General features: G+C 42.1%; 1 protein-coding gene across 2 annotated transcripts in view; it reads right to left on the bottom strand.

Moving 5' to 3' along the window:
- The window catches only part of LOC134347094 (isocitrate dehydrogenase [NADP], mitochondrial-like), a 70,937-nt gene that overhangs the window by 28,073 nt on the left and 29,078 nt on the right, over positions 1–13,786 (bottom strand). Inside the window, exons 3-5 of one of the 2 annotated variants that reach the window (XM_063049217.1) lie at positions 8,334–8,499; positions 6,640–6,800; positions 360–389 (exon numbers count right to left, since the gene is read on the bottom strand). In XM_063049217.1, the coding sequence (XP_062905287.1) occupies positions 360–389; positions 6,640–6,800; positions 8,334–8,499 (357 nt within the window). The remainder of the gene's footprint in view (positions 1–359; positions 390–6,639; positions 6,801–8,333; positions 8,500–13,786) is intronic. The other variant, XM_063049218.1, reaches the window with a different exon arrangement.

Genomic DNA, 13,786 nt, shown 5'->3' with positions numbered 1-13,786 from the left:
AGAAATTTTTTTTAACCAGAGGGTGGTAAATCTATGGAATTTGTTGCCACGGGCAGCAATGGAGGCCAAGTCATGGGTGTATTTAAGGCAGAGATCGATAGGTATCTGAGTAGCTAGGGCATTGAAGGTTATGGTGAGAAGGCGGGGGAGTGGGGCTAAATGGGAGAATGGATCAGCTCATGATAAAATGGCGGAGCAGACTCAATGGGTCAAATGGTCGATTTCTGCTCCTTTGTTTTTTGGTCTTATGGTCTTATATAATAGAGCAAGCATTAGTGGAAAGCTAGAGGATTGGGAAGTTTTAAAAAGCCAACAGAGAGCATCTGGAGGGAAAAGATGAAATATGAAGGTAAGCTTACCAATAATATCAAAGAGGATACAGAAGTTTTCTGAAATATATAAAGTTCAACGTTCAAAGTAAATTTATTATCAAAGAACATACATGTCAACATAAACAACCCTGAGATTCACTTTCTTGCAGCCATACTCAATAAATCCAATAACCACAGTAGAATCAATGAAAGACCACTCCAACTTGGGTGCTTAACCAAAGTGCAAAAATAAATAAATAAATAAACAATAAATATCAAGAACATGAGATGATCAGTTCTTTAAAGCGAGTCCTTAAGTTGTGGGAATATTTCAATGACAACGCAACTGAAGTTGAGTGAAGTTGTCTCTCTGGTTCAAGAGCCTGATGGTTGAGGAGTAATAACTGTTCATGAAGCTGGTGGTGGTGAGTCCTAAAGCTCCCATAGCTTTTTCTTGATGGAAACAGCAAGAAGAAAGCATGACCCAGGTGGTGGAAGTCCCTGAGGATGTTGTTTTCCTGTGACAATGCTTCATGTACATGTGCTCAATGGTGGGGAGAACTTTACCCGTGATGGACTGGGCTATATCCAGTACTTTTCATAGGATATTCCGTTCAAGGACATTGGATGCAGCCAGTCAATATACTCCACTACACATCTATAGAGGTTTCTCAATGTTTCAGATGTCATGCTGAATCTTTGCAAACTCCTAAGTAAAGGTGCTGCCATTCTTTAAAGAGTATAAGAAAGGCAACAGTAGATATTGGACCACCAGAAAATAAAGCTGGAGATGTAGTAATGGGGTCAAGGAAATGGCGGATGAACAATAAGTATTTTGCACCAGTCTTCACTGTGGAAGACAACAGCTGTATGCTGTAGGTTTCAGACTGTCGGGGGGCAGAAGTGAGCACAGCTGCTATTACTAAGGAGAAGGTGCTTGGGAAACTGTAAGGTCTGAGGGTAAACAAGTCAACTGGACCAGGTGGACTACCCCTCATTGTTCTGAAAGAAGTGGCTCAAGAGATTGTGGAGGCATTGGTGGTGATCTTTCAAGAATCAATAGGTTATGGCACTCCACTTTTCAAGAAGGGAGGGAAGCAACAGAAAGGAAATTATAGGTCAGTTAGCCTGACCTCAGTAGTTGGGAAGGTGTTACGAGTCGATTGTTAAGGATGTGGTTTTGTGATACTTGGAGGCAGATGATGAAACAGGCCAAAGTCAGCATGGTTTCCTTAAGAAAATGTTGCCTGACAAATCCACTGGAATTCTTTGAGAAAATAGCAAGCAGGGTAGACAAATAGTCCGTGAGCCAGTAGGGTTGGTCGGTACCATCTGAGAGGAATAATGCTCATAGTGATTTTTGGCAAGGTATACATCTCTAGAGTTAGAAAATATGTGATAGCATTGCACCAGTGGTAGCTTTATGCGTGCTCAGCTGTTATGTAGTAACGCTTGATAGCTCCAGCATTCAGGCTGAACCGTGATGTGCCTCCAGGAGTCTGTGTGTCTTTGTTCACTGTGGCTTCAATAGCCTGGTCCACAGGGATCTGCCCAAAGGGGTTGTTACTTGACAGCTGCACTGAGAATTGGCCTGTCTTGAAGGCCTCATACACAGAAGGATTCTTCTCTGGGGGGTTCATCTGAGCAAAGTAAGGGGACAGGCATTTGGCATAATTCATCTTATCATAGGCAAAGCACCATGGAATCATGGTTCTTATAGCATGGAGGTGCAACTCCCAGTCCCCCTCACGAGAGGCGCACAGAAGCCCAAGTACTATGTTTTCTACCATGTCAATGTATGATATCCAGAATATCCAGAATCTCCATTGTTGTGACGGAAGTGTTCCAGAAAGTCTGTCCACAGGGTTATCTGCTCAGTTAAGAGTGGACTTTGCAGCAGATTATTCAACTTCTGTTGGTTCAAGTCACTGGCCACGTCATTCACATGGTCTAAGAATGATTTGATCAACCCACTCCTCTCTGGGACATTGTTCTCAACCCACGGTGTGAACTCTGCCCATACGAGTCTCATCAGTGCTTCATAGATGTACTTGTGGACCCTGACAGCACGATTGTAGTGTTTACTATCAAGGACTCCATTGATGGACGCCCTGCGACAATTCCAGCCTCTATGCATACGTCCTTTAGACAAACATCCTGAAATCGCTTTCCTAGGATGGCTAAGGCATTACATATGGTATGGAATGTCCCCATCCTGAGAAGAATGTTGGAGAAGCGCTCATTGTGCTTCCAGGCAATTTCAGTGGCTTTTGCATAGAGTGCTTGATCCTTGACTACCACAATTGTTTCTAGATGAAGTTCCTTCCTGATTAGCTCTGATTGTTCAGGATTTCAAATGCTGTGGTCAACTCTGTGGCTGGTGAATTGATGGTTGGCAGATACCCATTTGTGAGATTGGTTCTTGGTCCCTGGTGCTGACATTAAAACCAGTCTAGCTTGGGATCGTCTGATTCTCTGAATCTGTTAGCCTTACAAGTGTCCACACCAGGTTCTTCTTGCGGGCAAGAAAAGCAGCTTCCTTGGTTTCCTGGTTGGGAGAGGCTGTGGGCCCACACGTGCACCTGCTACATATACTTCCAGTTCTTGGTCCTCAATGGTGACTGATCTCTGCTTCAGTTTCTCAATGTGTGGAAGCTCAGCTCTTGGCAGATGTGGTCCATAGACATTGGCCTGTGCCACTACGCCATTGACTCTATGTGATGTACCCTTTCCAGTGAGAGTTTCCTCAAGTCTATCGATATTATCCCATGCAAGATTGGTGAAGACATGAGGCTTGATGGAGGCTGGAAGTACAACTCTTTGGTTGGAGGCTGTTGCCAGCTTTTGGAGACACAGAGCAGTATTGTTCTCTTCAAGTTGGGAGTAAGACACCCCATGCCCAAGCCTGTTCAGTGTTGGGTTCCGGCCCGAAACGTTGACCGATCTTTTCCACAGATGCTGCCCGACCTACCGAGTTCCTCCAGTGTGCTGTGAGTGTTGCTTTAACCCCAGCATATGCAGATTATTTTGTGATTACTGTTCAGTGTTTGGATGAACTCAGTGTTACTCGTCAGCGTTTTTACTGCATAAGGAAGTAGAAGGTGCTTTTGTGGTTTATGTTGACCACATGTCACAGCATATATTATGTCCTGACCAAATGACTAAACCAGAGCAGTGACCCTCTGTGTTTGAGTCTTGGCGCAAGATTTCCAGTCAGCAGTCCAACAAGAAGCCGCTCTAGTTGATCTGGTATGGAGGTATGAGCACTATATTTCACATCACATGGATGGAACGGCCAGGGAGTCACAGTCATCTCCTGTCTAATGATTGATCTGATATGTGATGAAATCTGATCTATGATCTTTTCGAAATTGGTTGCCTTGGCCCTCAAAACTTTGAGTTCCCTTTGTAGAGTTTGATTTTCCAAGACAACGTCCCTTAATGATACACTTTCAGGAACTATTAACAATTTTCTTTTGTCATCTGGAAATTTATCTACTGAATTGCCCAGCTCAGATTCCAGTTTCCTATGAATGTGCTTCCTTGTAGAATCTTGCAAGAGAGTAACTCCACCAAATAGCATGAAAGATTCAAGTTTCGTGACCAAAGAAGTGACTTGTACAATCATCTTGTTGGGTATGATATCAGTTCTGATATACTTGAAAAGGTCTTTATAGGCTTCCCTTTCAATCCTTTTATACAGTTCATCACCATCTGTTTCATCAGCATTCTCTTTGTACTGAGGTTCCTTTTTCTTGATTCTGGTATAATCCTTATAGCATGAAACATGATAGTGGGCCTCTGAAGCAACTATGTCTCTGCTTGCTACTGCTAGAATCTTTTCATCTTCCTTTTGGGTTGCACATTCTCGTAGTGTTTGGTCAGCTCTGAGTCATACAGCTTGTGTAAGCTTTTCATGTGACTTGGAGCCCTTCAGAAATTTCACCTTATTACAAAAAATGCAGATTTGATCATACAGCCTTGCTTCTGATGAAGATCTCCTACTTGGTCCTTTTGATGTACAGGTATTCTCACCAGCTTCATCGGTAATGCTTTCCTTGGCTTTCCTTTTCAGTCTCTAAGTCTCTCTTCATGATGAAGAGGTTTAAACACAGAAAGCTACCACCGCTGCAATGCTATCACATATTTTCTAGCACTAGGGGTGTATACCTTGCCAAAAAACCACTGTAAGAATTATTCCCCCCAGATGGTACTGGTGGCCCAAATCTGGGGTCCTGGCTCATGGACTAAAAGAAGAATCAGCTGATGTTGTGTACTTGGATATTCAGAAGGCCTTTGACAAGGTGCCGCACATGAGGCTGCTTAGCAATAGCCCATGGTATTTCAGGAAAGATACCAGCATGGATAGAGTATTGGCTGATTGGCAAGGGGCAGAATGGGAATAAAAGAGGTCTTTTTTGATTGGCTGCCAGTAACCAGCAGTGTTCTGCAGGGTCAGTGTCGGGAGTGCTTCTTTTTACATTGTAAGTCAATGATTTGGATGATGGAATTGATGTCTTTGTGGCCAAGTTTGCGGTCAATACGAAAATAGGTAGTGTTGAGGGAGCAGTATGCTGCAGAAGGTCTTAGACAGATTAGGAGAATGGGCAAAGAACTAGCAGATGAAATACAGTGTTGGGAAGTGCAAAGCCATATACTTTCGTAGAAGGAATAAAAGCACAGACTACTTTCTAAATGGGGAGAAAATCCAAAAATCCATGGTGCAAAGGAACTTGGGAATCTTTGTGCAGGATTCCCTAAACGTTAGCATGCAGGTTGAGTTGTTGGTGAGGAAGGTGAATGCAATATTAACATTCATTTCAAGAGGACTGGAATATAAAAGCAAGAATGTAATGCTGATGCTTTATGAGGCACTGGTGAACACTGGAGTACTGTGAGCAGTTTTGGGCCTCTTATCTAAGCAAGGATGTGGTGTCATTGGAGGGGGTTGAGAGGAGGTTCATGAGAATGATTCAAGGAATGAAAGGGTTATCGTATGGTTCTGGGTGTATACTCCCTGTAATTTAGAAGAATGATGGGGAATCTTATTGAAACCTATTGAATGTTGATCGGCTTAGGTACAGTGGATGTGTACAGGATATTTTCTACAGTGGGGGAGTCTAAAACCAGAGGACACCGCCTCAGAATAGAAGGAGCATCCTTTAGAACAGAGTTAAGAAGAAATTTCTGAGCCATAGAGTGGTTAATCTGTGGAATTCATTGTCACAGGCAGGTTTTTGCGTGCATTTAAGGCGGAGGTTGATAGGTTCTTGATTAGACTGGGCATAAAAAGTTACACGAAGAAAGCAGGAGAATGGGGTTGAGAGGGAAATGGATCAGCAATGATGAAATGACAAAGAAGACTCAATAAGCCAAATGGCTTAATTCTTATGGTCTATGTGGACTTGAGGAATAGGATTAAGTTCAATCGTATCAAATGGCAGAGTACTCAAAGTCTTACGGTGTACTGCTTAAATACTTGCTGCTGAATTTCAGAAAACTACTTGTTAATGGAAAATTGCCCAAACACTTCATCTTGCTATATTCTGTGGCTGTCATTTCATCCACTTGTTCATAAACATGGATTGGTGTGTTGTAGCATAGGCCAGAAAGAAAGGCATCCGTTAGTCTTGCAAGACCATAGATCTGCGCCTGGAAAGTCTTCACTCTCCAGGGCACAGGCCTGGGCAAGGTTGTATGGAAGACCAGCAGCTGCCCATGCTGCAAGTCTCCCCGCCCCATGACACCAATGTTGTCCAAGGGAAGGGCATTAGGACCCATACAGCTTGGCACCAGTGTCATCACAGAGCAATGTGTGATTAAGTGCCTTGCTCAAGGACACAACACGTTGCCTTGGCTGGGGCTCGAACTCACGACCTTCAGGTCACTAGTCCAATGCCTTAACCACTTGGCCATGTGCCCACACTAGCATCGGCTAAACACTAAATAAATAGAGCTACTTATATCAGAATGCATTCATATAAACTGATCTTCAATAATGAAGCTTTTTGTTCTACTTAAGCTCCACTAGACCCTTAAATTCACAATCTGGGCTAACTCTTCCTTGTATATTGAGGAAAGATTATTTTGCAAATGGTGTTTTCTTGTGAATCTTTTAGTATTTTTATATTATTCCCCATACCTTAGAGCTGTTGAATGTTGTGCCCTGACCAACACCACAGCAAATTCCCAATACGTGTACAGTAAATGCTTATGGCAAGAAAAGTTGATCTTTGATCCTTGATGCTTGAAAATGGTCTTAAACAGTTGCCCCAGCCACCAAACCCAGATAGGCACATGTTCAGGAAATCGTCTCCGGATGTCTTACCTGATCACCGTATGCATGCCGTCCTATTGTGATTGGCTTTACCCAACCAGGAACAAGTCGTGGGATGTTGTTACAAATAATTGGCTCTCTGAAAACCGTGCCACCTAAGATATTTCGGATGGTCCCATTTGGGCTTTTCCACATTTGTTTCAGTCCGAACTCTGAAAATGTATCAGTTGGGTTTTCACCATGAGTTTCTCACAGTGTAATTGGATTGATAATTCTACTAAATCTATGTAAAGAGTGTAGTTATTGAAATGTTTACAGATAGCAAGTTCTCTATTCTGAATCAGGGACACTTACACCATCTGGTGGCACTTCAGTAAAGGTTACTTTAAACACATAGAATGGTCTTAACAGTGGGACCCGATGACTGCACTCACTTCATGCATTCCTCATTCCTCCAGGCTTGCATTCATAGAGTCCAGATACTATCCTGCTGGCTTACACAGTACCAAAGCCAAGAAGTGAGCTCCAAGCAGGGGCTGGGCCTGAAATTGCTGTACAAAAGTGACAATAGTGGGCTAGAACAAACCCCAAACACAAAACTTCTCTGGAGCCCTCTGACAGATGGCAAATCCCTGTCCCTTCTTTGCTGATTGAATATTCTGGACAGATCTTACAATGTTTCTGAATGTCTCATTTCATTTTATGAATGTTTCTGAATGCTAAAAAAGTAATAGAATTTAACATTAAAAAAAAACAAAGCACAAACAACTTAAAAATATAACACAGCTTTTTGCTTCTCAAGTCTTTTACTCCCCATTCACTGAAAGGACATGTAGATCATACACAAGTTCTAGACTGACAGAAAGTCCAAAAACCATTTCCATAGAAAAGTTAGTAGGGAACCTCAGCAAGTTTCCTCAGGATTCAAGAGGTCGTACAGACCACTCTTGCTTCTATTTCTTGTATCTTTCTATTCTATTCTCCTTACTATTTGTACCATCATTTTACCAACCAACCACAAAGAATGCTAAGATGACCATCCATTATCTGAACAGGAAGCTGTTAATGGCCATCAGGAAGTCCAGACCTCATCTTCTATTGACAGGCATTTTACATATTTGCTTATAAAGCTATACCTCACTATAAACTATTAATGGCTATACAAGTACAAACACCAAAATATGCAGAAAAAAGAATACATCAAGTGATATCCCACAAACTTGTAATCTCACATGATTCTTTGGTGCATGTTGAGGGCATAAGTTACTCATTTTCAATAAAACATTAAACTAAGGTCTCAGGCAGTGGAATGTATATTGACAGAGAAATACAGTTAAGAAATAGGTAGAGGATTTGTGGAGAGAAAAACTGTTCTGATGTCAGGTCATATGGTTGAAACATTAACCTTTCTTTCTCTCTAGAGATGCTGTCCAACTTGTTGAAATTTTGAAGCATTTCTAAAATTTTTATTCTGTATTTCCAGCACTGGCACTTTTTTGTTGAATAATACAAGAAATTTAACCACACGGTCTGCAACTTCACATGTTCACACACTGGTCCCAAACATTCAAGTGGGTAGGTCCCAGATATACACTTCAATTATGATAATGAAACAATAGATAAAGCAACCATGAAAACAAAAAAAAAATTGAATATGCACATTTTAAATTTGGACTGCAAATCATACAGTGGGCTACTAATGAAGAACGTGAAATTGGAAGACTACAAACTAATCTACTGCATACCTTCTACACGGGCTTCATCTGGTGTAATGGTGGCACATTTCACTGCAACTCCATATTTTTGGGCTGCCAATGCAGACTCAATTGTCACCTGGTCCTCTGTTTTATCTCGACTGGGGAGACCAAGATCAAAGTATTTCAACTCCACATTAACATTAGGAAGAATAAGCTGTAAAGTAGATAACAGCATACCATTAACATGTGTATTATGGCGACAAGCAAGTTTGTACTTGACTCAGCTGACACTCTTTGGCAAAATGCTTCAAATCATGATACTGCTCAGTATACCAGCAGAACTTTTATAATACAAACAGCATCTCACAACTTGGGCAGGGCTTCTCTAATGCCACATCTTCCAGATTCCTTTGAAATAATTACATTCCTTCTGGGGTTACATGCAATTAGCAGGCCAGATTAACCGATCTCACAATCGATTGCAATAATTTGGCTTTAAGTGCTAATTACACATGGTCAGGACCATTAGAATCCATAAAAGGTTGACTTGTTGCCTTGAAATTTGTATCATCTACATCAAAGGATTGCCCTAGAAAAAAAAGTCAGAAGTCTCACAGATATTTTACAATACTTCCTGGCTGATCCTAAACAATTTCCACAAATCATGCACTTAAGAGGCTCCACGCTTGATTCAACCTGTAAAGCTTAATAGATTCTACAGATTTTGCACATAAGGATATTGGAATGACGGCACTCCTCCTGACAGCCTCCAAGGCAGCTGAACACAGTCAACATTGCAAATGCAAGAGCAGTCTTCTGGAGAGTGAACTTGCAACAAGCATCTTACCCAGATGGTATCGCTGCCTATGTCCCTAGATTTTGCATAGATCAACTGGTGGGGTACCTGCAGACATGTTTAACTTCTCCCTGATTCAATCTGAAGTTCACTCTTGCTTTAAGAAGACTACTATTATCCTAGTATCTAAGAAAAATAAGGCAATGAGTACTACCCAATGGTTCTAACATCCACCATCATGAAGTACTTTGAGTAGCTGGTCATGGCATACTTAACTCCAGCCTCCGTGACAACTTCGGCAATTACAAGTTACCTACCGCTGAAACAGGTCTAAAATAGACACCATCTCCTGGCTGTACACTCCTCTCTGGAGCACATGGACACTAAAGACACCTACACTAGACTATTTATTGACCAGAGCTTTGTTAAGTATTCAGTGCAACTCAATAAGCATAGGCTGCAAATGCTCTGTCATGATTATTCTCAACAATGGTGCCCTGTAAGGCTGTACCTCACCCTCCACTCTGTTCCCTGTACATTTATACTGTGTGGTCAGATTCTGCCTCAACTCTGCCTGAAAGTTTGCAGATGATACCACCATAATGGGTTGTAATTCAAATACTGATGAGTCACGGTGTAGGAAAGAGATCGAGAACCCAATGACATGGCAGTATGACAATATGAGACATCAATGTCAACAAAAGACTTTAGGAAGGAGACAGTGCACATGCTCCTGTTACATCAATGGTGCTGAGATCAAGGAAGTTGAGAGTTTCAAGCTCCTTGGAGTTGTTGGATTCTGATGTTTTAATCGAAGGTTCTTTCAGAAGTTAGGAAAGTGGCACAAAACTTGTTGAATCAGGACAGGCTACTGGTAATGTTCACTCTGTTGGATCTAGCTATTTAATTCTTAGATTAGACAGTTTAATTGTTACTTTCTTTGCAGTTTAACTATTAGCCATCTACTTGTATTTTAAGAAGTTCTTATACAAGTAGTCTAATATGCTTCCTAGTGGCCACAGTATGTATATAAAGTTGTTCCATGTGTTCCCTAGTGGTTACACTGGTTTGATTCTGGAAGCTTCTCTTGGTGCTGCATTATTTGAATAAGAGCTTTCTCATTGGTTGAATCTATGAATTTGAAAGAAATTTTCCAGATGGGTATAAAAATAGTGGACCACAAGGCAGTGCCATTTAGTTCTTTTGTCTTTCCCTTCACTTTGTGGACCTCCATCACTATTCTGTATTTTATTAACACTTAATAAAACTATCGTGAAGCACTAAGTTTTGTGCATTTTTCCTGACTTCTTAAAGAACCTAGAATTAAAACATTAGAATCCAACAACCCCTGTGCAGATGCATCATGGCTTGGTACGGCAACTGCTCTACCCATGGCCAGAAGAAACTTACAAAGGTCTGTGGGGATGTTTCATTTTTTGTCCAAAATATTTAAGTACGTTGTTTAATCTTTTCCTCTGTTCACCTGGTGCAAGTTATTTCAGGAGCCTTGGGTCTTGTATGTGAAGAATGTGGGCAGCCCATCAGGGCTAGCTTAATGCAATAAGTGCCCCAGTGCTGGGGGGAGTAGGCCTTGCAGAGAACACTGATAACTGAATTATTGTACCAGTGAATTTAGGGATTTTGTGGAAACCATCTTGGTCCTACCACCCCTGTGTTTTGGCAGTCACTGCATATTCTGCATTGTTGTATTTTACTGATATTCTATATCAGGGGTGTGAAACTCATTTTAGGTCACTGGCCGGACTGGGCAAAATGCGACTTCATGCGGGCCGGATCAGTTGGGCACGCATGCTTCCACAGCTTTCTTTGCCTTCGTTTTTTCAACCTGCTCTCATGTGTCTCAGTCTCTGCTATAACTAGGGAAGTGTTTTGCTTTACAAATTTCGTTTCTTATGAAGAAGATTGCCTAGCAAGCATTATTTTTATGATTGGTATTAACTTACAGTCGTAGGCTACAAGAAAGTTGTGATGACAGAGAGAAAAAAACGATGCTATTTTGGATAAGATTGTTTTGGGAGCCACACCCTTTCCATTAATAAACCATTTGAAATTGAACATTAGCAGACACAAATGTAGACCTAACGAAACAAATTGTAAATGTAGGCTACACAACTGCACCTAATTTTTATTAGCCTGCTTCCAGCAATCAAACTCAGTCAATGAACACAGTGAGCCTCTAATTTTTATTGAAATGATCACATTTACAATAATAGAATAGTCAGAAAATGAATGAATCACAATATTATGACACTCAATAATTTGCTTACATGTCACAGTGCATTGAACAGTGTCATTCATTTTTCACTTGCTGCTTCCAGACACCTGACATCTCTTGACTTTAATCAGTCTATCAACATCAGGGACCAGTTTCTGGGCAGTTGTGATTTTCACAATGTCATTTAGATGTCTGTGTGTCAGCTGCGAGTCGCAGTTTGGAATCGTTAATGTTCATTATGGAGAACACCTGCTCAGAGATATGTTGTCCCAAACATGCAAAGGATCTTTGAGGCAAGGTCTGTCATCTTGAGGTACATCGGTCTCAGGTATTGATAGAATGAGTCCAGACCCACAGTCTCAAATTTATATTTCAAAGCCGAGTTACACTCAATTTCAATTAGTTCCATTTGGAGTTCCTCCTGCATATCTGATGCTGCGTTGATGGGAAACGGCGAGCAAAATAGTGAGAATTCCTTCTCGAGCTGTGTGAAGACTTGGAAACGATTCCGATACTCATTTTTCAGCCGTGATATTTTGTTCTTGTACCTGTCCACGTTGTCATTATTTCCATGAGCGGCACACACAGACTGCAAAGAGGGGAAATGAGCTGGGTTGCTCTGGGATAATTGCATCACCCACAGGCCTAATTTAATTTGAAAGGTACGAATACTGTTGTAGTATTCCATAACAAGTTTGTTGCGGCCTTGCATGTTAACATTAAGCACTTCTAAGTGCTCTGTTATATCCACCAAAAATGCAAGATCATGAAGCCAGTCTGGGTCACCCAACTCTGCCATTGGCTTCGCTTTCTCGTTCATGGATAGTCCAATTTCCGCACATAATTGAAAAAAACATTTAAGCACAACCCCTCTGTTCAACCAGCAGACTTCAGTATGGTAGGGTAGGCGGTGTCCAATATTACTTTTCGACGAGTGTCAAATTGCCGATGGTTGAGTCCCTTGGCTCTAGTAAAATTAACCGTTTTGATTAGCTACATCCATGACATTGTCCATTTTCAGGCTCCTGCTACATAATGCCTCTTGGTGTATAATACAATGGAAGTTTCAGAATTCCTGTTCTGAATTCTCTGTCTGAACTTTCTCTCTGAGTTTCACAACAACACCTGCCTTTTTCCTGACCATGGACGGTGCGCCATCTGTTGCCACGCTGACAGCGTGACTCCAGTCAACCCCCAGTCTGTCCAAGGCCTCGACAAGGCTGGAGAAAACATCGTTCGCCGTTGTGGTGTTTGTCATGGGCACCATCTCCACAAACTCCTCAGTGACGGTTAAAGATGCGTCAACACCACGAATAAATATTCCCAATTGAGCTACATCAGTCACGTCGGTACTCTCATCAATTGCAATAGAGAAGGCAATAAATGACTTCACTTTGTCTTTTAGTTGACTGTTCAAATCTCCTGCAAGGTCCCCAATTCTCTCTGCCACAGTCGATTAGACTAGATTAGATTATGAGGACACGCAGTCCTCTTTTATTGTCATTTAGTAATGCATGCATTAAGAAATGATACAATGTTCCTCCAGAATAATATCACAGAAACACAAGACAAGCCAAGACTAAAAAAAAACTGACAAAAACCACATAATTATAACATATAGTTACAACAGTGCAAAGCAATACCATAATTTGATAAGGAACAGACCATGGGCATGGTAAAAAAAGTCTCAAAGTCTCTCGAAAGTCCCATCATCTCACGCAGACGGTAGAAGGAAGAGAAGCTCTCTTCCTGCCATGAGCTTCCAGCACCGCAAACTTGCTGATGCAGCACCCTGGAAGCATCCGACCACAGCTGACTCTTGAGTCCGTCCGAAAACTTCGAGCCTCCCACCAGCCCTCCGACCCCGAGCACCATCTCTGCCGAGCGCTTCGACCCCAGCCCCAGCAACAGGCAATAGGCAAAGCCGAGGATTTGAAGCCTTCCCCTCCGGAGATTCTCGATCGCACAGTAGCAGCGGCAGCAAAGTGGGCATTTCAGAAGTTTCTCCAGATGTTCCTCCGTGCTTCTCACGGCTGTCTCCATCATTTCCTGACAAGCTGATACTACCAAAAGCCTGTCTCTTCTCAGGGCATCTCTGTGTGTTTATACTGTATTTGACAACGTAAATGGGGCCCTAGTGGTCTTCAGTGCAGGGTGGTAGGTGCTTATGCACAGCGGGTGGTTAACTGCCACCTATTGTTTTCTAAGTACACACAAGCTGCCAGTGCAGCAGGCAGCACAGACAGCGGTGGGAGAGAGAGCGGCTGCCGTACAGATACATAATAAGTGGTCGTGAATATACTTTTTTCCCCCCAAATCATCCCGCAGGCCGGATTGATCCCCTTCGCGGCCAGTAGCTCGACACCCCTGTTCTATATGGTTTTGTTGAATCGCACGTGCTAGGACTGGGCATCATGCTGTGGTGTCACTGGGTGTGGGGGGTGTCGGGACTCTTTTATTCCGTGAATC

The sequence above is a fragment of the Mobula hypostoma genome, chromosome 5 (genome assembly GCF_963921235.1).
Source record: "Mobula hypostoma chromosome 5, sMobHyp1.1, whole genome shotgun sequence".
NCBI classification, from domain to species: domain Eukaryota; kingdom Metazoa; phylum Chordata; class Chondrichthyes; order Myliobatiformes; family Myliobatidae; genus Mobula; species Mobula hypostoma.
Note: the sequence above shows the minus strand (reverse complement) of the source record. Positions and strands in the feature narration are given on the sequence as shown.